The sequence below is a fragment of the Eumetopias jubatus genome, unplaced genomic scaffold, assembly GCF_037043125.1.
Source record: "Eumetopias jubatus isolate StellerSeaLion01/CBP00866 unplaced genomic scaffold, mEumJub1_p1.0 scaffold_3, whole genome shotgun sequence".
Taxonomy (NCBI): domain Eukaryota; kingdom Metazoa; phylum Chordata; class Mammalia; order Carnivora; family Otariidae; genus Eumetopias; species Eumetopias jubatus.
Genome location: NW_028274809.1, coordinates 34,679,345 through 34,702,980, shown reverse-complemented (window position 1 = coordinate 34,702,980; position 23,636 = coordinate 34,679,345). Strand labels below are relative to the sequence as shown.

General features: G+C 44.7%; 1 protein-coding gene and 1 long non-coding RNA gene across 2 annotated transcripts in view; one reads left to right on the top strand and one right to left on the bottom strand.

Annotated features, from left to right (window-relative positions):
- FLACC1 (flagellum associated containing coiled-coil domains 1) overlaps nucleotides 1-20,139 on the bottom strand; it is a 33,278-nt gene extending 13,139 nt beyond the window's left edge. Inside the window, exons 1-8 of the mRNA XM_088021594.1 lie at nucleotides 20,105-20,139; nucleotides 12,721-12,880; nucleotides 12,107-12,181; nucleotides 6,251-6,334; nucleotides 4,642-4,818; nucleotides 3,316-3,409; nucleotides 2,515-2,576; nucleotides 706-803 (exon numbers count right to left, since the gene is read on the bottom strand). Coding sequence (XP_087877720.1) covers nucleotides 706-803; nucleotides 2,515-2,576; nucleotides 3,316-3,409; nucleotides 4,642-4,818; nucleotides 6,251-6,334; nucleotides 12,107-12,181; nucleotides 12,721-12,833 — 703 coding nt within the window. The 5' untranslated portion in view covers nucleotides 12,834-12,880; nucleotides 20,105-20,139. The remainder of the gene's footprint in view (nucleotides 1-705; nucleotides 804-2,514; nucleotides 2,577-3,315; nucleotides 3,410-4,641; nucleotides 4,819-6,250; nucleotides 6,335-12,106; nucleotides 12,182-12,720; nucleotides 12,881-20,104) is intronic.
- LOC114225977 (uncharacterized) lies at nucleotides 2,287-23,095 on the top strand. Its single transcript, XR_003612654.1, has 3 exons — nucleotides 2,287-3,504; nucleotides 13,158-13,295; nucleotides 22,970-23,095. It is a non-coding gene; the product is annotated as an uncharacterized LOC114225977 (long non-coding RNA).
- Nucleotides 23,096-23,636: the final 541 nt, after the last annotated feature.

Genomic DNA, 23,636 nt, shown 5'->3' with positions numbered 1-23,636 from the left:
ATAAATGTTCTCCTTAGAAAATTGGAAAATCAGCAAGCTATAAATAAAGCTATAAAGCTTTATTTAGCTATAATATGTAAGCTATAAAATATATAGCTTATAATATATAAGCTATAAAAAAAAGCTTTTAAAAATGTAAGGCAAAGGAAAGAGAGAAGATTACAGAATTTCTCCTTCTCCCTGTAGAGATTAGTCTATAACCTCAGAATTCTGAAGGATATACACTTTGCCCTTCCCAAGGGTAGCATAAATAATGGGATAAATGGCCAACACAACCCTAATGTATTATAAGGCCATACAAATCATAGTGTGTCCATTAAAATATAATGAAACACCATCATTTTACAGGTGAGGTAACTTGCTGAATTATAATAGTATATTTATAGAATTAAAAAATATATTTTAAAAAGTGCTTTCACAGTCTTTTCTCTCTGATGGAGGCAGGTATTATTGTTCTCAATTCTTAGATGGGATAAATGAGATTAAGGGACTTGCTCAGATCCCAACACTTAGTCACAGGCCAGTCTATCTCCTGGGTGTAGGAAGGACATTGGTGACATGGTTTCCCTCTTTGCAGTTTCATTCTCAGTCACTCCCCCTCCCTGAGCTTTAGAAGGACATCTGGAAAGCTTAGCACAGCCCATCCACCGCCATGGTCAGCCTCTCGCCCTTCACCAGGGTCATTCTCCCCAGTCCAGACAGTACCTAGTTTTTCTTGGGCAGCCAGCTTCTCTGCCTTCAATGATGCTTTGTAGTTGTTCTCCAACTGACTGAGCTCTGTTGCATGAGCCTCTTTGAGCTCCCTGTGTGACCCGGGGAAAAGGCTACAATCATCAATCCGTGAAAAGAAGTCCAGAGCTGAGCCGTTACATTCAGTGGATCCTACTCTCACATAGGAAGCTGTGGGCAGCCTGCAGGGCCCTCGCTTCCTCATGCGTTTCTCCTGGCATCCACCCAGAAAAAGGTGAGAAGACTGGTTTTTACCAACCATTATTTGAACGGAGCCAGGGGGCCATGACTCCCTGCTAAGAGCACAGTCTTCGTTTATGGCTGTCTTGGGAATCTGTGGGCTGTGTTAGCATCCAGGATAATTTTAGAGCCCAAAGTCTCTCTCTCTTTTTAAAGATTTACTTATTTATTTTGGGGGAGGTGCAGAGCAGTGGGAGAGGGAGAGAGAGAATCCCAAGCAGACTCCCCACTGAGCCCAGAGCTTGGAGCAGGGCTCGATCCCACCACCCCAAGAGCATGACCCCAGCTGAAAGCAAGTCAGTCGCTTAACTGATGGAGCCACCCAGGTGCCCTGGGCCCAAGGTCTCTTTAACCTCCATTCCAGGAGGCAGAAGCTGGCAGTGTTCAAGTTGAGGGGAGTGAGAGGCTATCTGAGCGGCCAAGCCAAGAGAAGACATGGAGGAACATGAGATGCATATTAGTAAGTGGCCAAAGCCAATCCACAAAGCCTACATACTGTACAACTCCAGCTATATGACATTCTGGATAAGGCACAGCTATGGAGGCAGTAAAAAGATCAGTGGTGGCCAGGGGCTACTGGGGAGGGAGGGATGAATGGGCAGAGCGCAGAGGATCTTTAGGGCAGTGAAACTACTCTGCAGGATCCAATAACGGTGGACACTGTCAATATACATTTGTCAAAACCCATAGAGTATACAACACCAAGAGTGAACCCTAATGTAAACTACGAACTTTGGGTGATAATAATGTACCCATGTAGGTTCATCAGCTGTAACAAAGGCACCAGAGGGGTGCAGGAAGATTACTCAGCTTGTGGGAGTGTGGGCTCAGCCTGTCTATGGCGATTCTTTGTACTTTATGTTCTATTTTACTATGAACCTTAAATTGCTCTGAAAAAATAATGAAATCTATTATAAAACCAAGAAGTTACTCATTATTTTTTGAAAGCAAGGCTATGACTCAACCATGTGTACTTCTTTCCACCAGGACTCCTGAGGCGGCTCCGGTGCCCAGCATGTGGGGGCTTTGTAGGTTTCCTCACCCACAAGACAATACACCTCCTTTTACTTCCCCTCGGCTTGTCTTTGTGACTCTGCTGCCCCTCCCATACCTTCTTCCCATTCTGCCCACAGCCCGGGAGCAGCCAAGGAAAGTAGAGACGACAGGCCAAAAAAAAAAAAAAAGAGAGAGAAAGAGGGGGAGGAAGTAGAGAGGCAGGGGAAATGGGAGGAGGTGCCTGGGCTGAGAACATCAGTTGTTTACCACAGAACTCTCATAGAGAACAAAAAATGGCTCTCCTCAGCAATCACCAAAAAAAAAAAAAAAAAAGGGAGATTATAATTGAAAGGAAGTGATGGGATGAGAAAGTGCAACGCCAGGAACAACCTTCTCTGGGCTACGTTTGGGTGGCTTCAAATCAAACCGTCCTGCCCATTTCCCCCACCTGTGGCCACCCAGCTCCACTTGGCACCGTCTGAAATCCCAGTGAATTGACATCCCTCCCACAGGGAAGCAGAAGCCTTAGGGCTTGTCCAGAAAGCATACTTGTTCTTGTTTTCGAAGTTCTCCTGCATCTCAGCACAGTGGAGAGCCATTTCATCGGAGAGCTGGAAACAAGGCCGGCATTAACAATATAGGATGGAGGACCCCACTCCCACGCAAGCTGCAATTTCTGAGAAGCCTTCCCATTCATGGGATATGCCCTACCCCTCTGCCTCCCCTGTTTGTGTTCGGCAGTCCCAGAGAGCACATCGCTACTGAAGGGCAGGCCTGCTGGAAAGTGACCTTCACAAGTGAGTTTCAAAAACCACAGGCAAGTGGGGCATGGGGGAGGCTGTTTTTGAGCATTGCTCAGGTTTATCACTCCAGCCCAGGCCAGCAGGCACCCCTGCTTGAGGTGGGGAAGAAGAGACTTTTATTAAACAGATGGTAAAATCTAAAGGAAGTGTCACCAAAATCCCCAGGAAACATTGAGGGTGCAAGCTGACATCAGCAGATTCCAAAGTAGGCTTTGGCAATTTTAACAGCAACGGGAAGTGGGTACTGAAGGCTTCTGGGCAGCTTTTGGACCACGGTGGATGCATTAACCGCACTGTTGCCTTGAGGAAGAGCCTTAGCACTCTCTGAAGTTTAGCCACAGCAAGCCCAAGGGGAAATGGCCGCCACCCCCTGGTGTGGTGAGTTTGTGGCAATGAACACACTGGAAGCACCTGAAGAACTCCTGGAAATTGAGTTAGCTCCCACGAGTAAAGTGCTTGGTGTCTTGCCTGGAACATAGCAGCTGATCTGAAAAAGCTGGTCTTTCCCCCACCCATAGAGATGTCGGCTAACTCAAGGATCACTCACCAATTTCTGGGCAGACAGATGGTCTCTGTTCATTTGCTCAATGATCACAGTCAGCTCTGAGATCTGCTCTTCGAGGTCAGTAATGATATCAGTCCTACAGGACAAATCATCCTTCCATCACCCACCGAGTTTCCATTCCGTGCCAGTCAGGCACCTCCTTGTCTGTGACTGTCTCTGGCAGGGAGCCAGGTGAGAGCCAGGCCATGTTCTGCACTGGCTGCATCATCATGGGGGTGGGGGCCAGGGTGGAAGGGTAGTCTGGGAGAGGGAATCGGGCAGCAGGGTGGTTGAGCCTCAGACCCAGCCCTTTTGGGTAAGCTAGCCGGAAGTGGGGGGAAGGGCAGTAGGGTGGAGGAGTGGATTGGTTACCTGTTGAATAGAAAGGAAAATGCCAGAAATCTGTGAGGGTTTGACTCTGATTCAGTAATGACAGTTGAAATGGAGGAGGAAGAATTCAGGGGATTGGGAGATGGGAAGGTGGGGGATGGGATCGAGGCTGACAGTGAACATAGACAAGGAATTGTTCAGACACAGGATGAAGAGGGGATTTCAGAGCATGGTTTCAGAATAGATAATGATTGTTCTGTGTTTCCGGGTCTGAAGCCTCTATGATGTCTGGAACTTATTTAGCTCTATTTGGTTGAGCTGGAGTGGACAGGGCAGCGGGCGGTGCTGTGTGTGGGGCAGCAGAGATGAGGTCCTCCATTCAAGAGGGCGAGGAAACAAGAGAGAGGATGAAGGAGGAGATAGGGAGGGAGGGACATGAATGAGAGATCTAGGAGTTAGAATGGAAGAAGACGTGAGAACTGACTTTCTATGGCATTGGAGGATCGAGTGGGTAGGGCCTGAATGACAGAGAGGATGGCACTGGGGGGGACTCAGCCAGAGTCTTCCACACTGTGCCTCCCAGAAGCATGAACTAAGTGATCTTTGGGCATAATGAGTAAGAGATGCATCTCAGCCCCCAGAAACCCTGACTTTACTCTGACTTTTCACCTTCCAAATTCAGACTATACTATTTTATGAATATTTCATCTGTTCATCACTCTAGGAACAATTGCTTTCCTTTAGTACAAACTATACTACACCCGGTCATTTTCCAGATCAGCTTCCTGCTTTGACCTTCATCCTGTCTCTAATGGGATCAGGCAGAGAGGTGGGCGTGGAGAGGAGCTCACGGGGATGAGGAGTGAAGTGACCTTGCACTACCTTCAGAACAGGGACTCGGTGGACTGGGCGTGGAAGTTAGGGGCTTCTCCTTGAGGCCAGGCCAAGCCCAGTGGGGATAGCTCTGAGGAGCTGGATATATAGGTCCAAGGATATTACCTGGAAATTTTGATTCTGTCCATGATCTCTGATTTCGACTGCTTTTTCTTATCAAACATTTCATCTCCCAAGGTGACGTAAATCTGCTCCCTATTTCGAATGAGGCGATAGCCAGGTGACACATTTATCACTTCCTGGGCATCAAGGTGGAAGGTGAGATAATATTGCAGACTTGGAGTGCTGAGATTCCTCTAAATCTTTCACTAGAGTGCTACTCACATCTTAAACAAAAGACGGGGGGTGGGATTCCAGAGCCCACGTCTCTCCTGCGCCCTTCCCCAGAAACCACTCACCCTCATACCTCCAGCTCAGATGTCTCTCCTGAGATCCAGTTGCAAGACTCAAGTGGCTCATGGATGTCCCCAAAGATCCCTCAAGCTTAACATGTAGAAAACTTAACTGCGGACGCCCCATTAGGCACTCTGCCCCAAGCCCTGTACCTCATCTGCATTCTCCACATGGCCAGAGGCCAGGAGGAAGTCAGGTGCCACGGAAATTGCTCAGTTTTTGGAACTAGACAGGCCTGTGTTCAAATCCTGGCTCTGCCTCCAACCACAGTTATTCAACATCTGTGTGCCTCAGTTTCCGCATCAGAAAAGGAGGATAATAACTCTTCCTCCAAGGACTTTTGTGAGGAAAACCAAAATAACATGAGAAACTGTCTAGCACAGTCATGAAAACAAACAAACAGGCCTATTTTGGTCAGTTCTTCCTCTGTTCCCCACTAGATCAAAGTCAGGAATCTGGCAGGGTTCCCAGCCGGCGGGGACCAGGGTGAGACAGTGCCTTCTCGAGGTGTGCAGGGCAGCCCTAGGCACCACTAGCCCTGTTATCTCCTAAATGTATCCCAACTTCCTCTTCTCTCCATACTCCTGTCCCTGGCAGAGCCCGAGGCCACCTTCACCTTTCTCTTTGGCTTTGGCCATACCTTCCCAGCTGGCCTCTCTGCCTTCATTCTGGCTTCCCAAAAGTTCATCATCCTCTCCATCTGGAGGGCAATTACATTTTTGTTTGTTTATTACTTTTTCCTGACTATTAAGGAACCGCATGATTTTTGTTAAAGGGGGGGGAAGAAAATAGATAAAAGCAGAAAGTAGTAAAAAGCATCAATAATATCCCATCAAATAATGTTTGTTTCTAGAAGGTAAATCTTACCTGGTGCTGGACCTGTGTCAGACCTGTGAAGGCTCCCAGACACCAGAAGGATTAGGCCCAAACTCTTTGGCAGCTATCGAGATCCTTCGGGTTTAGTCCCCATCTCTTTCTCCAGCAGGGTCCTGGCCCTGCTCCCCTTCAGCGCCCTGATGCCCCTCCCCCCCACATGTGTGGGCTCCCAAGTGCGGCAGCAGTGTGTGACGTGTGGGCATGAGCTGGACCCTAGCCTGGACCGGTTGTCAGTGCCTGGTTTCCCCGGCACACTCTCCTTGCCCTACACAAGGCAGTAGAGCGTGGTAATTAGACGCCCTCTCTCAGGTCTGGCTTTTCTGCCACTTACCAGCTACGTTATATGCAGTAATTATAGCCCCTCCTCAGAGGATCATTGCAGAGATTCAATGAGGTAGGTACGTGTAAAAGGCCTATGCCTGCACACAGCAGGCACTCAATAAATGTTAGTCCCATGGCCCTCTTGCTGTTTTTACTCACATTAGGTAATGTGTTGCTCTCCTCTTGTTTTCCTAAATCAACTGTCACTCTGCAAGAAAAAGGCATGCTCAGAAAGCACCCAGGGAGCAGGGAAACATTCAAAGCTTAGAAGCTACACCCTGATCCCACCCATCTGTAAAAAGTGACATTACCAGAATGATCTCTGAGGCCCCTTTCAGCTCTCAGAGTGTTCTACTCAGGGACTAGGGAATGTTCAATGGTCCAGGGATCATTGGCATACAGATTGTGATCAAAAGGCAGGTAGTAAAAAAGTGGGGAATTGACTAATCATGCCTATTAGAACCACTCCTAAAATAAGAGCCAGGAGACTTGGCGTGAGAATACAAAGGGCTCCCATGGCGCAAAATCTCAAATGCACACATGAGGAACATTTACATTGTCTGCACAAAAGCCTTTCTTATTTGCACCAGAAATTGGTGATATGGGACCTGAAATGGTCAGTGAAGTGAATTCAGGATAAGCAAATGGTTACTATTCTGAGATCCGGTGTTAATCCTGGTCATAATTAGTTGTTTTCAAGTGCAGAAACATGAACGTATCTGGTGTCCACATATCAAGAGTAGCTGTAAGGGAGCTAACCTGGAAGGTTGAAAGATTGGAATAAGAGTAACTAGCTTCTGATGTGCTGACAAGAATAGTTAGGCCTCTTCCCTCTGCCTCAACACACACACACACACACACACACACACACACACACACACACACCCACCACCCCTCCTTCAGGCAACTGCTGTGAAGAGAGACAACTGAAGCCTGCTTTAAGAATTCCATTTTTCCCATGATAAAACACAGTATCTTTAAGGGTCGTGGAGTGGTTACCCCGATGAGACTGTTCCCAAGTCTGCTGGGTGTCGGGTGTGGGGTTGGGAGGATTTTTCCTGGTGGAGGCAGTCCCACCTGGGTTAATAAGGTCTGGTTTTGATCCCATATCTCCCACCCTGAAAAGGGGCCTCCAGAGAAGCAGTGAAAACTCTCTTGAGAAAACCAGCCCAAGGATTTGTCTACTCCAGACCACCAACCTTTTAACTGGCAAATACATTACTCTTTGGGGTAAAAAATGGGCACGAATGCACAATATACACTAATAATACAATGGGGCTGGATGCCTGGGTGGCTCAGTCGGTTTGTCTGCCTTCAGCTCAGGTCATGATCCAGGGTCCTGGGATCGAGTCCCGAATCGGGCTCCCTGCTCAGCGGGAAGTCTGCTTCTCCCTCTCCCTCTGCCGCTCCCCCTGCTTTTGCTCTCTCTCTCTCTCACTAACAAGAAAAAAAAGGTCTAAATTAAAAAAGATAATACAATGGGACTTACATGTATTTAAAAGATTTAAATTTAAAGAATTTAAAAGAATTTTAAATTTAAACTAATTAAATTTAAAAGAATTAAAACCACTGGGGCGCCTGGGTGGCTCAGTTGGTTAAGCATCTGACTCTTGGTTTCAGCTCAGCCATGATCTTAGGGTCCTGAGATGGAGCCCTGAGTCAGGCTCCGTGCTCAGTGGGGAGTTGGCTTGGGATTCTCTCTCTCCCTCTGCCCTCCACCCCCTGTCTCTCTCTAAAATAAATAAATCTTTTTTAAAAATTAAGATTCAAGGGACACCTGAGTGGTTCAGTTGGTTAAGTGTCTGCCTTGGGCTCAGGTCATGATCTCGGGGTCCTGGGATCGAGTCCCACATTGGGATCCCAGCTCAGTGGGGAGTCTGCTTCTCCCTCTCCCTCTGCCCCTCCCCCCGGCTTGTGTGCTCTCTCTCTCTCTCAAATAAATAAATCTTTTTAAAAAAGATTTAAAACCACTTAAAATACAACTCAACTCCTATCAACCATATGCTCCCATCCATAAACCAGAAACTCTTTACAATGCAAATTTTTTTGCTTACTCTGAATTTAGGGAAGCCTTGGGGTGATGGTGGTGGGGGAATCACTGAGTACCCTGGGTCTTTAAAAAGCTGACCATGGATTGAGTTTATGTTTTTTTTTTTTGTTGGTGGTAGATCTCCTTGAGCGCAGAGACCTTCCTCAACATCGCACTCACTTCAGAACTGCTCCAAGGGTCCGAGTGTGGCTTATAGGCACTTATTTTGTTGGGATTGTATTTCACGCTCTGAAAAGTAAAAGGTGTGGTCGGTCCAGAATGACTCTTCCTTGACTCTTGTTTTTCCTTGTCAATCTACTCAGATTACTCCGATTACACGAACCAAATTTGAGACTTTATTGATGCCAGTCAAAGGGCTTCATGTTTTCTCATTTAATGAATTCATTGAGTGGTTAATGTATGCAAACCACAGTGCTCCATACCAAGAGAAATGGAATGAGATGTGACACTTTTTATTTAATAAGAGAAAAAAAAGGGGGGGCACATAAATACTGAAAATAGAAGAAGAAAAAGTTAAGTGCTATAAAAATTGCAGATAAAGCAATTTGCCAACTGTGTCTCCCAGGAGTTGAGAGCAGTCAGCGTACTGCCATTTTTCAAGGCGACTGATATATTAAAAAAAAAAAAAAAAAAAAAATTGCCGAAACAAGGTTATGACAATTGTGTCACAGTTCACATGTAAGAATGAAAACTTTTGAAATACAAAAAGTACATGGTATGTTTGCAAGAAAATTATAGGATTGGCAAAAATGACGTAATTCATAGAGCTGTGTGTTTGAGGCTGGAGGCCCAAGTTAAAAGTTGACTGGTGAACAGATTTTTCATGTTCCCATTTGTAGGTCATGTCAACGTCTACCTGAGCCCCTTCCTGAGAGTGAGGCCCTCCTGGCTTCCCCCTGCTCCATTTCCCAGCCTCACTCAGTGCTGACTCAGCAGGACTTGGAGACTGGCTGATGTGGAGCCCCAGTAGGGTCTCACTAGAAAGTTATAAATACAGTGAACAGATCTTGGAATTTTAAAAGTACCCACAAAGTGTCCCTCACCATATTGCAAAGCAGGACCAGGACAGTGTTAGCAGGGGCTAATTGGTGGGCAGAGTAGATATGAGTGAGGTCGCTCCCAACAAGAGGCACTGGGGGACTGAGGCCTTGAGCTTGACTATGAATAGGGGTCAGATAAGGCCTACAGATGTGATCATGCCAGGAGTGCTAGCTAGCACACAGAAGGCAGGCACTAGGAACCAGCTCACCTACACGGCCATTCAGTTGACCCCTTTCTATGAATGCGTCCCCCTCTCTAATCAGACTTTGTCACCTCCACCATTGAAACAATCCTCTTCACTGTCACCAGTGACCTTCAGGCCATTCACTACCCCCAGGTCGTGTGTCTGAAATGGGTCTCACTGGGCTAAAAATCAAGGTGTTGACAAGCTTATAATCCTCCCAGAGCCTCCACAGGAGGCTTCATCTACCTCACTGACCACTCCTTGTCAGTCTTCCTTTTGGGGTCTCTCCAACCTCTCAACACTGGAGTGCTCTGGGTCTCTGTTCTCCCACCTCTTCCTACTTCTGGCTCCACTCCCTGCCTTGAAGATCTCATCTGGGCCCAGGGCTCTAAGTATCCTGTATATGCTGATGACTGTCAAATGTGTATCTGCAGCCCAGACCTCTCTCCCAGACCCACATATCCAACTGCTTACTTGACATTGCCCCTTGGATAGTACGAGGCATCTGGAACTTTCTATGCTCAAACCCCTACAAATGTGCACCTCCCGCAGTCTTCCCCAGTTGCAGAAAATGGCAACTCCATCCTTCCTGTTGCTCAGCTCCAAATCTTGAAGTCATCCTTGACTCCTCCTTTTACTTAACACCCATCCCATTAGCAGATCCTACTGGATTCTACCTTCAGAATATATCTCAAAGGCAACCACTTCTCTCCACCTGTGCTATTTCCACCAGGCCTAAGCACCATCTTCTCTTGCTTGGGTCCCTAGAATTACATCTAGATAAGATGTAATTGGCCTCCCTGCTTCTGCCCTTGGTCACTGTAGTCCATTCTCAACATAGTAGCCAGAACAGTCCTTTCAAAATGCAAGTTGGATCATGTCACTCTTCTCAGAACCCTCTGATGTTTTCCCATCTACAATGGGCTGAAAATTTGTGTCCACCGAAATTTCACATGTTGCAACCCTAACCCCCAATACCTTTGAATGTGACAGTATTGAAAACAGGGCCTTTAGAGCGGGATTAAGTTAAATGAGGCCCTCAGGGTGGGCACTAATACAACCTTACTGGTGTCCTTGTAAGAGAGTCAGGACACACAGAGAGACACCAGGGATGTGCACCTGCAAAGAAAAGACCGTATGAAGAGGCAGCCAGTAGGTGGCCATCTACAAGCCAAGGAGAGAGTCCCGAGAGGGAACCAACCCTGTGGGCGCGTTGGCCTTTGACTTCCAGCCTCTAGAACTGTGAGAAAATAAATTTCTGTTGCATAAGCCACACAGTCTGTGTTTTTTTGTTTGCTTGCTTGCTTGTTTGTTTTGGTACGGCGGGCCTAGCAGCGAATACACTGTCCCTTTGGAAGTAAAAGCCAGAGTCCTTACACTGTCCAGAAAACTTTACTGTATGAGTTTCCTATTGCTGCTGCAAAAAATTACTACAAGCTCAGTGGCTTAAAACAAAACCAACTCATTACCTTACAGTTCTAGAGGCCAAAGGCTGAAATGGGTCTCACTGGGCTAAAAATCAAGGTGTTGACAAGCTTATAATCCTCCCAGAGCCTCCACAGGAGAATTTGTTTCCTCACCTTTTCCAGCTCCTAGAAGCTTCCTGTGTTCCTAGTGGCCTTTTTTCTTCCATCAAAGCCAATGACCACATCACATCTCCTCTTTCTAGCATAAGGACCTTTGTGATGACATTGGGCCCACCCAGATAATCCAGGGTGATCTGTCCATCTCAAAGTCAGCTGATTAGCAAATATCATTCCATCTGCAACCTTAATTCCCCCTTGATGAGTAACAGAACATAATCGCAGTTTCCGGGGATTAAGAGGTGGGTGTCTTTGGGGGGCCATTATTCTGCCATCGATGTTCATCCTCTCCATTGCTTCTCTGACCTCATTCCCCACCACTGTCTCCTTATGCCCTCCACTGCTGCCACATGGGTCTCTATGCTTTCCTGGAAAAGACCAAATGTGCCAAACGGGTTCCCACTTAGGGCCTTTGTACCTGCTGTTCCCTCTGCCAGGAGTGCTAGCCCCAGATATCAGCAGGCTTCTGCTGTCCCTTTTACACAAGGGTGGCCCTGCACTCCCTATATAAAATCACAACCCCACCCTCAGCATCCCCACCTCCCTTTGCTTGTGTTATTTTCTACCTAGCCCTTGATGCATTGAGTGTATGAACTTGTATAAATCTATTCTCCCCACTAGAATGTAAACTCTAGGAGCAGAGACTCTGCTGTGTTCACTGTTGTTTCCTTGCACCTGAAACAATGCCCACAAAATAATAGGGCTCAATAAATATTTTCCAAATAAATAAAGACATTGAATACAAAGATTCATGCAAAGGCCTAAAACTAAGTTATACTTCTAAGTTTACAAAATATGGATAAAAATTTAATTTTTGAGTAAAAGCAGATCTGCAATCTACAGAAAACCGTAGACATAGAAAAGTAACAAGTAAAAGGGGAGTCACCACCATAAATGCTAGGGAGTTTCCCCAAGGCTCTTTGCCTATGATGTGCATCGCATATTGTTTCCTTTTAGGGCAGGAAATAGCGGCTCTCAGGGGCACCCTAGAGAGCTCATTTGTTGTGACTTTGAAAGCTGTGGGTGCAGAGGGCCACACAGTTTACATGTAGGATCTGAGGTTTGGGGGAAATCATAGCGGATTCTGGTAATTCTTGCCCCCGTGGACATAAAAATACTCACTTTGGGGCAACAACAGGTTTTGTTGTTGGTTGAACACAACTTTGTTTTTTTGCAGCTGGAGGAAGAGGAGTTAGCCTGAAAGTGAAAAATAAATAATGGAAGAGAGAAAATTAGAAATTCAGAAACCTCTTTTAGCACTCCCAGTGCTAATCATAGATGGCCATGATTACCCAAAATTAGACTACATGTTCCAACTGCTGAAATCTTTAAAGTCAGGAAGGTCTTGGGGAGTCTCTAGCAGGAGGAGGTTTACTTGAGGCGGTTCACTTTCCAGGGGACCTGGGGTTGGCAGCATAGCTTGTCCCCCAGCTCCCAAAGCTCTTCATCCCCCATGGGGGGCTCTGGGGCCCTTTGGTTGGAAATTGCCCTTTCCTTGCTGCACTCACTCTGAGATTTCCTCATTTAAAATGACACTGAAAAAAAAAATGACACTGAGCCTAAGGAGGACTGGCAAGAGTGATGTGCTGCCAACAGTTTGGCTGGAAAAGCTGTGGAAAACTAGGCTTTCTGGTCTTCTTGGGATTTTGTTGTCTAGTCGACTGGAAATATTGTAAGAGAAAAAAGCCTACAAATGGAAACCTAGTCCCCAGGTCCATCTCCATCCTTATCCTTACTTGGGCTTCCCTACGGAGGTCTTGGTTGGTGGCCGAGGGGTCTTGATTAGCTTCCGTGGTCCCAAGTTCCAGGGGTCCCAGCAGGTGCAGTAGATGAGAGGGTTGGGGTACATGGCAGGAGGTCAGAGGCGGTCTTGGCCACTAGATCAGGAGGCTCTTGCTGAAGTGGGAAAGTAACAGCAGAGGGTTACACCATTCAGAGTCAAAGCAAAAACACTTAGAAACAAATTAGGAAGGACCCAGCAAAGGTCCAAATCACAGATGGTAGATTCTGGGAGCTGTTGATCTGGTGCAAGGTCTTGACTCTAGAATAACATCTCACCTTTTGGTACCCCGTAGACTTGACTGGAAAGCAATTTAAATTTTGCCACCATTGAGTGCTTACTGTGAGCCAGGTGCACAACAAATGATTGATTATTGTTATCCCAATTTTACAGGTGAAGATCCTGAGGCTCAGAATGATCACAGAGGTAGCAAGTTGCAGGGCTGGGAATAAGCACAAGTCTACTGGACTCCCAAGCCCTTGTTCCGTCGGGCTACACTAGCTCTCACCGAAATAAGAAGAAGTTTCTACGGTAGGTCTTGCACAGAATTTCCTAGAAAATTAACTGTTACTCAAATTACAGTGCAAGTGAATGTCTTAGTTTCTCATTCCTGTTCACCTGCCTGAATTATAGATCAAAACTCTTCCTTCTTGGCTCCGTGAAAACAAAACCAAAAAATCCCTATTATAAATGTCCGCATGGAAGACAACTATCAGATAAACAGGGAGGCTTGATCACACTTGTTTATCTTCTTTATTTTCCAGAACACCACTAAAATGATAGTATAGGATTGTGAGATACTAGAAAAAATATATATTGGTCTCTGCCCCCAGTTCCCAACACAGGTCTTCTGAAACCCTCGTGAATCCCAAGTGATAAGAACACTAGGAGCATCATTGTTCTAATGAGGCAACTCTGGGTGGGCTCCAGGACGGGGGCTGGTCACCCGAAAAACCAAGACATGATTAAAAAGTTAAGAGTTTTCAGCCTCAGTCCCTGCCCCCATGCTGCAAGGAGGGGAGAGGGCCTGGAAATGGAGTTAATAACTGATCATACCATGAGAAAGTCTCCATAAAACTCCCAGAAGTATGGGGTTCGGTGAGCTTCAGAGTTGACAAACACATTCACATTGGGAGGGTGATGCACCCAGACTCCATGAGGACAGAAGCCCCTGCGCTTGGGAGCCTCCTAGACCTCACTGCATGTACTGATTCATCTGGCTGTTCATCTATATCCTTTATCATATCCTTTAATAAACTGGTAAATGCAAGTAACTTCTTTTCCTGAGTTCTGTGAGCTGTTCTAGGTAAATTAATTGCACCTAAGGAAGGGGTCATGAGAACCTCTGATCTATAACTGATGGGTCAGAAGCACAGATGACAACATGGATTTGCAATTGGTATCTCTGGCAGATCAGGCAGGGCGTGGTGTGCAGTCTTGCGGGACTGAGTCCTTACCTGTGGGATCTGGAGCTACCTACAGGTAGAGTGTCAGAATTGAGGTAAATTATAGGACTCCCAGGTGATGTTGTAGAGAATTGCTTGGTGGGGGAAGACCCACATACATCTGGTGTCATAAGTGTTGTGAGTGTGGTAGTCGTGTGAGAGCAAAAGAGACACATAGGAGGAAGGACTGGCTTTTTTCCTAATTCAAGGATTAAAACAGGTTTAATTTGACAAGAACAGGGAGAGTGGGAGAGAAGACAGAACTGTACAAGGGTTGTCCACGTAAGTTTGACACAATAACTCCCCCACTCAGCACGCCATTGGAAGCTGAAGCCTACACGCCTGCAAAGTGGGTACAAACCAGAAGGGACTGATTCATGCATCAAAGGCCCCCGAGACTCGGGACTTGGACCTGGGGGATTGTTGGAAAATATGGACAGGCCTCTGGCAGGTCTGTTAGAGCATGTGGTAGGCCAGATGGTGAGCCCTCCCTGCAAACATGTCCATGTGTCCATCCCTGGAACCTGTGCAAAAAGAGGACTGGCAGCTATGATTAAGTTGAGGATCTTGAGAAGGGAGGTGATCCCAGATTATCCGTGTGGGCCTAAGGTAATCATAAACCTCCTTATAAGAGGGAGAGTCAGAATTAGAGAAGAAAATGTGGTGATGGAAGAGGAGGTAAGAGTGATCAAGGAAGGGCCACAAGCCAAGGAATGTGGGCATCTTTAGAAGCTGGAAAAGGCAAAGAAATGATTCTCTGCTAAAGCCTCCAGAAGGAACCAAGTCCTGCCAACACCTTGATTTTAGCCCAGTGAGACCCATTTCAGACATGTGACCTCAGAACTGCAGGGGAATAAATTGGTGTTGTTTTAAGCCACCAAATTTGTGGTCATTTGTTACAGAGCAGTTGTAATAGGAAACAGAGCAATTGAGGTGAAATTACCAATAGAAACATAGAAACCTAAGAAAATAAAAATTGCATAATGACTCCAGGTTACAAAATATTATGGAAGAAAGTAAACATGGTTATAGTAAGGTACACACTCATATATATTAATGTAAACACTTAATAGTGATTTAACCAAAAAGTGAATTGGGACTACAATTGGCAGAGAGGGGGAGGGGATGGGAGGGAGGGCATATAAGGGCCAAATCCTTGTCTACCACACCAAGAAGTCAATAGACACTGGCTCAAACTGAAAAATTAACAAATGGAGTGGGCGCAAATTATTGAGAAGTACGAAGTTAAATTCCAAAAGAAATAGCTTCAAGAGTTGAAAATAGTTGCCCCTAAGGAGGATGCCTAGGAGTAGAACTGAGAAGTGAGGGGTGGGGAGAGGAAATGCTAACTTTTCATTAATAAACTCATAACACAATTTACTTTTTAAATGATATCAGTGGATTATTTGATAGAAAATAAAAACCAATGCCCAAAAATGTTAGGAGAACCAACAGAACCACAGAGGGATTACAACGACAGCAGATTTATCTCAAATTTCTAAGTCAGTGGCTGGTTTCCAATAGCACACTGGAATAAATTTGTTTAAGAATCAACTGAAAAATGAAACAAACCTTTTTGTGTAACGTGACCAATGCTTGAGAAACCCAGTTGCATGTTTTAATGACTTTTAGAGCCAAAGGTAACCATAAGATAGAGTCCATTTTACAGATGAAGAAACAGATTCAAAATGAAGTGACTCCTGGGCTGCCTGTAAATGCTCATTTAACAACAAAAACACTGGGGCGCCTCAGATGGTTAAGCATCTGCCTTGGGCTCAGGTCATGAGCTCCGGGTCCTGGGATCGAGTGCCATGTCAGGCTCCCTGGTCAGTGGGGAGTCCGTTTCTCCCTCTCCCTGTGCCTCTCCCCCCGCTTGTGCTCTGTCTCTCTTCACTCTCTCAAATGAATGAATAGAATCTTAAAAAAAATAAATAACAGCAAAAAGACTTACAGGTTCTTGCCGTGAGGACCGTTCTAGTTGCTGCGGGATACTGCACGCTTGCACCCTGCCCTTGGGGAACTTGTGGTCAGGAGGGTAGCCATCAGAAAGGGAGCTGAGTGGGCTGTGGAGCCAGGGCAGGAGACCCGGCCCTGGGAGAAAGGCAGGATGTGCGGGTGGAGGTAGGCCTGCCGGATGGGCTGCGCCAGAGGTCTGGGCCCAGCATGCCCCCCGGCCAAGAGACTGGGTAAACAGCATGCGCCTAAAGACCGGGCGACAGGGCCCCCCACATCTAGCTGTGTTCTGTGTGCTTGGGGGCCTAGTCAGGAGATCTGAGGGAGACAGGGTCAGGGAGGCAATTGGGGTGGGGCACCCAGGTCGAGAAGGCGATGCCACAAGGGCTAGAATTCAGGTGAGAGTCTGCAAGGCGGAGGTAGCAGTGGCAAGAAGGAAGCTCTGCTGCTGCTTCAGACCTGGCATCTGCTTCCTGAGAGGACAGGAGCCAATCCTGAGCTTGGGCGACTTGGCAGGAGTCCCTGGCACAGGTGGTGAGAGGCCAAGGCCAGCTCCCAGCAACTGCCTTCTTTATTCTATTTCTTGCCTGACCAACCGCACTGTGCGGTTCTTGAAGGGCGGTACTCCACCAGGTCATTCTCTGTGTCCCCATGGAGCGTGGCCCAGTGACTTGTCCACAGTGGGTCCTGGATAAATATTTATGGCCTGACTGATAAACTGAGTGGCTGTCACCACAGGGGCCGACGTGACAAGGAGGAAGGAGATCCACAGAGGAACTGCAAAAATGTCATCATTGTTACAATGTTATAGATAATATGAAAAATTGGAGTTAAAAAACCCAAAATGATTGGTAAATTATTGCACAGTCACTCAATGGGAGTTTAACACAGATTTTAACAGATTATTTGAAAGCCTGTGGGAACATGAAGAAATGGTTAAGAACAAAGATATAAAATGGTATATATGCAATGGATACAATTATGTAAAAGTATGTACCTATATGCACAAAAGTTAGAAAAGAATATGGTAAAAAAGGAAAATTGGGTTAGAATACCAGGATTGTGGGTTTGTTTTTTTCTTCTACAACATTCTTTACTAAGATTTTCCTTGGGTTTTGGAGTCAGGTGGGCCTGACTTTGCATAATTACTCCTCTACTTAATAGCTGCAGGACCTCAAGACATTTACTTTTACTTTTCTGGGTCTCGGTTTCTTCATCTGCAAAATAGGGACATGGGAGTTCCGCCTCATTGGGAGGTCATGCACATGAGATGAGACCATGTCAGAAAAGCTCTCGGTCTGCTGCCTTGTACACATGAGGTTCTCAAAAACTGGTAACTGAGTTTAGGAATATTACAAACCCTAGTGATATTTTTGTATACAGAAGCTTTATTCCTAATATTTGGAAAGAATAGGTTTATGTGTGTGTGTGTGTGTGTGTGTGTGTTAAATTGAAATAGGCTCACTGTAAAGAAAATCATAATACAGGAAAGCCTAAGGAAGTAAAAATTATCTGAAATACTAACATGATGACCACTGGAAATATTTTGGTTAATAACTTCTAGAATTCTCTCCAGACTAAAGAAACAGATTTATATAATTTTCCATAAATGGGAAGAAACTATTCATACATTCTACATATACTTTTTATCAACAATGTCATGAGCTTCTTTTAATGTTGGTAACTATAGACGTATCATTGTTTTTTAAACTTAAGTTTACTGTGGATACATTTTTTAAATGTACAAAAGTAGGGAAGACAGTATAATGAACTCACTTGTCACCCAGCTTGGACAATTAGCAATTTGTGGCTAATCTCATTCATCTATACCCAGCCCACTCCTTTAATACCAGATTATCTGTTTAAACAAATATTTTAAAACAAATTTGAAGCAAATCCATAATTTTAATTATATTAAGGCAAATCTATAAAACAAGTCTAAGATTAGTTTCTTTATCATAACTGTATAAATTTCTATGCTACAACCGTACCCATTATATTTTTAGCCAGTTGTGTATTGATGAACATTTGGTTGTTTCTTTTTTTTTCTATTGTAAACAATGCCTTGGTGTATATTCTTTTGCTTTTAAAAAGTGAAGGCCTCTCCTGCTGAACACCGATGGGGATAAATACTCAAGATATTTAACAACTAGTAAGACAAGACTGTTGAACAATCAGAATAGACATGGACTGTAGGGCTGGAACAGGGCCCTGCAGGACTCCACTCCTACCTTTATTCCGGGCATTAAACCCTTAGTTGCTTAATCATAGGAGGTCTGGGGGACCAGAAGAGGACCTGGGCAACCAAAGTGGCAGGGAGGACATTTGATGGGCTTGGATAATCTCCCTCTCCTTCTGCCCCTCCTCCCCAATGCTCATGCGCTCTCTCTCTCAAATAAATAAATAAATCTTTTAGAAAGAATATGTGTTAATCGACTGTATGTTATGGATAAGGCTTCTGGTCAACAGTAGGCCACCAGGTCAACATTTTTAAGGGGTCTAAAGTTATACTAGGATTTTTGACCGCATAGGGGTCAATGCCCCAACCCCTGGCCTTGTTCAAGATTGTTATTCAAGGGTCAACTCTGTATACAACCAGTATGGCAATATTTCAATATTTCAATGACTACGTACCAGCTAAACATCAGCCCTCTACTTCCAGTACTCTCCATGAAGGAACCACTGTTAACAGGCTTTTATTGAGGGTATACTTCCAGATATGTTCTATGAAAATGACTACATATAATATATATAAAATCCCTAAAAATTTTTACATAAATGAGAGTATACTTTACACACTATGTCTTGGACTTGTTATATAACAGGATATCTAGTAGATATTTCCATATCAGCATAGATAGATCTATTGCATTCACAGTGGCTTGATGTTGCATTGTATGGCTTTAAGAATATAGGGGTGTGTGTGTGTGTGTGTGTGTGTGTGTGTGTACGCATGCACACTCATGTGTGATTTAGGATTCTTTCTCCCTACTCTTTTCCTTTCCTGTATTTCTCTCTGATGATTTTACCTGAGGCTCAGTGGTAAATGTGTCACTGAATGTGTCCAGTGGTGACACTGTAGTTACCAGTAAGCCAGCTGAGCCTTCAGAAAGGTCACAAGTTTGGACTAATAACCAGACAAAAAAAATTACATAAAACATCTCCTGGGTGGCTCAGTCGTTAAGCGTCTGCCTTTGGCTCACGTCATGATCCCAGGGTCCTGGGATCGAGACCCGCATCGGGCTCCCTGCTCGGCGGGAAGCCTGCTTCTCCCTCTCCCACTCCCTCTGCTTGTGTTCTCTCTCTCGCTGTGTCTTTCTTTGTCAAATAAATAAAATCTTTTTTTTTTAAAGATTTTATTTATTTATTTGAGAGAGAGAGAGAATGAGAGATAGAAAGCACGAGAGGGAAGAGGGTCAGAGGGAGAAGCAGACTCCCTGCTGAGCAGGGAGCCCAATGCAGGACTCGATCCCAGGACTCCAGGATCATGACCTGAGCTGAAGGCAGTCGCTTAACCAACTGAGCCACCCAGGCGCCCCTAAATAAATAAAATCTTAAAAAAAATAAAAAATAAAACATCTTTCCAAAGAGTTTACCTTGGACTGCTCAAAGATTTTCTCTCATGTGATTCTTTTCCAAGTCAAGAGTCTTAAAGACACCACAAGAGAAACTGTTTTTCATCAACATAAAATCAGCATTCATTTTAGATCAAATCCAGAGGTTCCAGAACCCAAGACGTTAGTGGTCATTCCAAGTGATTGAAATGCCAAAGCAGAAAATCCACAGTATGTGTAGGGCGAGGAGACAGACTTTCAGTGAATCCAATCAAAGGCTTTCACAAAGGCTGAACTGGCATGAGTACAAATTTCCCAACTAAGGACAGTCCAGGTTGAGTCCTTCAATATTGCAATGAAAGTCAAACTGAGGAGAAAGCCAGCTTACCATTCAGACTCTCTTGACTTGGGCCTTGAGTTGTGAGGTTTGTCCTTGGGAGGTGGCAGGCAAAGGTTTGTTTCTTTTATTGCTATGGAAACAGAAGGCAGCACCTCATTGGCTCAGGCCCTCTGCTCTCAAAGAGAGAAGGCTGAGAGAAGCAGCCAGTTAAATTCTCCAAGACACAAGACAAAATATGCTTAAGCTATACTTTCAGAGGAAATAGAATTAAACAGCACTCCTAAGCTTAATTGGCCTGTGACCGTAGTTGCAAGGCAGGATCTGTGGAGGATTTTAAGTTCTTTTGTCTTTGCTTACAGAAACCTAAAACCTAGAGGCAATTTCTTCCTTGAATTTCAGGCTTTGAAATCTGTAAAAGTACAAATCCCCTAGGGCAAGAATCCTTTTCAGTCACCAAGGAGTTGGACAATTTTTTCCCCCTAAGTTTTTCTAAGCAGAAAAGCTGCTTTTTCTTATTACAGAAAAAAATGCTTGCTTATGATAGGTCAGTGGCTTTCATTTTTATTCAACTGCAACTCATTATAAGAAATATATTTTACACATTTATAATAAAAAGTTGCATGAAATAATATCTTTATTACATACTATTCTCATCTATTATTTTTTCTTCTATTTAAAATGAAAGCTCATTATAAATCCACTTGGTTGATTTCATGATCCACTGATGGGTCACAACCCATAGTTTACAAAAGAATGTTATAAATTCATTCATTCATTTGACTTCACATTTATTATCTACTGTGTACCAAGCACTGTTGTGAGGTGGGGGGGATATACCTCAGTTCCTGTGCTCCATAGAGCTTAGAGACTGGTGGGGAAGCAGACAATAAATTCAATAAAAGCACAAAGAAGCTTACATTACGGGCATCACCAGATGCAGTGGGAATGGACAGCAGGGACTTCTTAAGAGTCAAAGAAAGGGATTTGACTAGTTTTGAACAGAAAGATCATTTTTCAAAAAAGATTTTATTCATTTATTTGACAGAGAGAGACAGCAAGAGAGGGAACACAAGCAGGGGGTTTGGGAGAGGGAGAAGCAGGCTTCCCACTGAGCAGAGAGCTCGATGTGGAGCTCAATCCCAGGACCTGGGATAATGACCTGAGCCGAAGGCAAACGCTTAATGACTGAGCCACCCAGGCGCCCCCAGAAAGATCATTTTGACTGCAATGTAGAGAAACAACTGGAGAGGCCAAGTCAGGAGGCAGGGAAACCAGTTAGGAATCCGTGGCAGTGGTCAAATGAGACACAGCGGTGGCCTTGGCTGGGGGAACAGCAGTAAGGATGGAGAGGAGAGGACACAAGAAGACTTGGAGATTGATCAGATGTCACAATGAAGAAAAGGAGGAGGTAATGATGATTCATGGGTTTCTAGCTCAAGCAATTAAATAGACGGCAGTGTCGTTTTATTAAGATGATGAAGTCTGGAGGATTAACAGCCTCAAAGGAGCAGATCATGACTTCAACTTGGACATGTTGAGTTTGAGGTGCCAGGGAGACACCCAAGTGGTGATGTCCATTACAGAGTTTGTTCCATGATTTGGGTTTCAAAGGAAGAGTATGGGCCAGAAATACTTTAGGAGTCTTCAGGGTAAATAATATTTAAAGGCAAGGGAGTGGATGAGATCACACAGGGGAAGGGCGTAAGAAGAGAATAGGGTCTAGAACAGAGCCCTGAGGAGCGCCACCAATATTTACAACAGTATTTCTTAAAGGGTGGACCATGTTATAGCTCAAATACATACAACCATCACTTGAATGAAAATGGCTTAAATAAAAAAGGTTCATTAGTTTCATGAAATACAAAGTCTGGAAGTAGTGCTACCAGATTGATGCAGACTCAGCAATGTCATTGGGGAATTGGTTTTTTTCCATATTTCTCTCATGCCCATCTCAGGGTGTCAACTGAGGGGAGCCTTGTGGTTACACTCTGGCTGCCCCAACTCCAGGCACCACGGGCAGACTAGATGAAGACCAACTTCAAAAACTAAAAGGGAGGCAAAAAAGTCACAAAGAGAACAATGAATAGATTTGACTAATCCAGTTAAATCCATCTCTGTCTAGAGATTGGATATTACTTGGAGTCTGTGTGAAATTTTATATCTAAATGCTTTCTCATGATTTATAAAAAGCAGGATTTGGGTCTTGTGGGGAGAGTGGCTAACAGCGAAGGTACAAAGGAGGCAGGCATTGGAAGGAGGTCACTTGACTTGGCCAAGGCTTGGCACGAATTACCACTACCTTAGGATTTTTCTTTCCACCTCTATTTAGACATGAGTACAACTTTGTCAGATCCAAAACGGCAGAGGGGAAGGAAAGGAAGGCTTTTAGGGGCCAAGTGTCAACTGCTCTTTGATTGAATTTAGGGAAACTTTGGATTGTGCAAAAGGCTTTTTCCAAAGACCCAGAAAGGGGACTGATGCTACTAACATTGTCAGTAATGTTCCCCAAAGCAATGTGCCTTAGTATTTGGCATGGAGGTGGGAGAGGTCAGATGTATAAGAGAGTAGAGGTTGAATAAGTAAAAGAGAAACTGTGACTTAACCCAATTATATCATCAAAATTAGCTTGCACATTGGATTGGGAAATGGGCACCACCTTGTGGGATGCTGTGGCCCTCAGGAAGTGACAAGTGTGATCAGCCAGTTGAGTATTTAGAAGATTTCCTTTTGGGTAAGCCTTCTGTGGCTCTCTGAGAATACTCCCGGTGTGGAAAAGACAGTGTTCTTTCGGGGAGCTTATCATTATCTCCACGTTCCTTGGTTTCCTTTGATTGCTTCTTGTCTTTGAAGATCTCACTTTAGGGTGCTCTGCTAAGTGACTGATTCAGCTCTTCCCAAATGGTCCCCCTCCAGGAAGCCACAGGAGTCATACAAACACCTACGGGGCTCAGCACTGGAACAGCAGGACCCATTACCCTAAACATCTGTTGTTCTCATCAGTAACCCCATTCAGGATCCAGGGGAATGCTTCTCCACACCTCTTACCCTTTATCTTCAAAACAAAAGATGACTGTCAAAATGCTATGAAGGTATTTGTCTTTCTCTGTCTGCCTTATTTCACTTAGCATAATACCCTCGAGGTCCATCCATATTGTCCCAGATGGCAAGATTTCATTCTATTTTTATTGCTGAGTAATCTTTCATTGAACCCCACATCTTCTTTCTCCTTTCATCTGTGGATGGACACTTGGGTTCCTTCCATATCTTGGCTCTTATAAGCAATGCTGCAATAAACATAGGGGTGCATGTATCTTTCCAAATTAGTGTTTTCATTGTCTTTGGGTAAATACCCAGTAGTAGAATTACTGGATCATACAGCATTTCTATTTTTAATTTGTTGAGGAACCTCTATACTGTTTTCCACAGTGGTTGCACCAATTTACATTCCAACCCACAGGACATGAGGTTTCCTTTTACTCCCCATCCTTGCCAACACTTATTTCTTGTCTTTTTGATAATAACCATTCTGACAAGTGGGAGGTGATATTTCATTGTGATTTTGATTTGCATTTCCCTAATG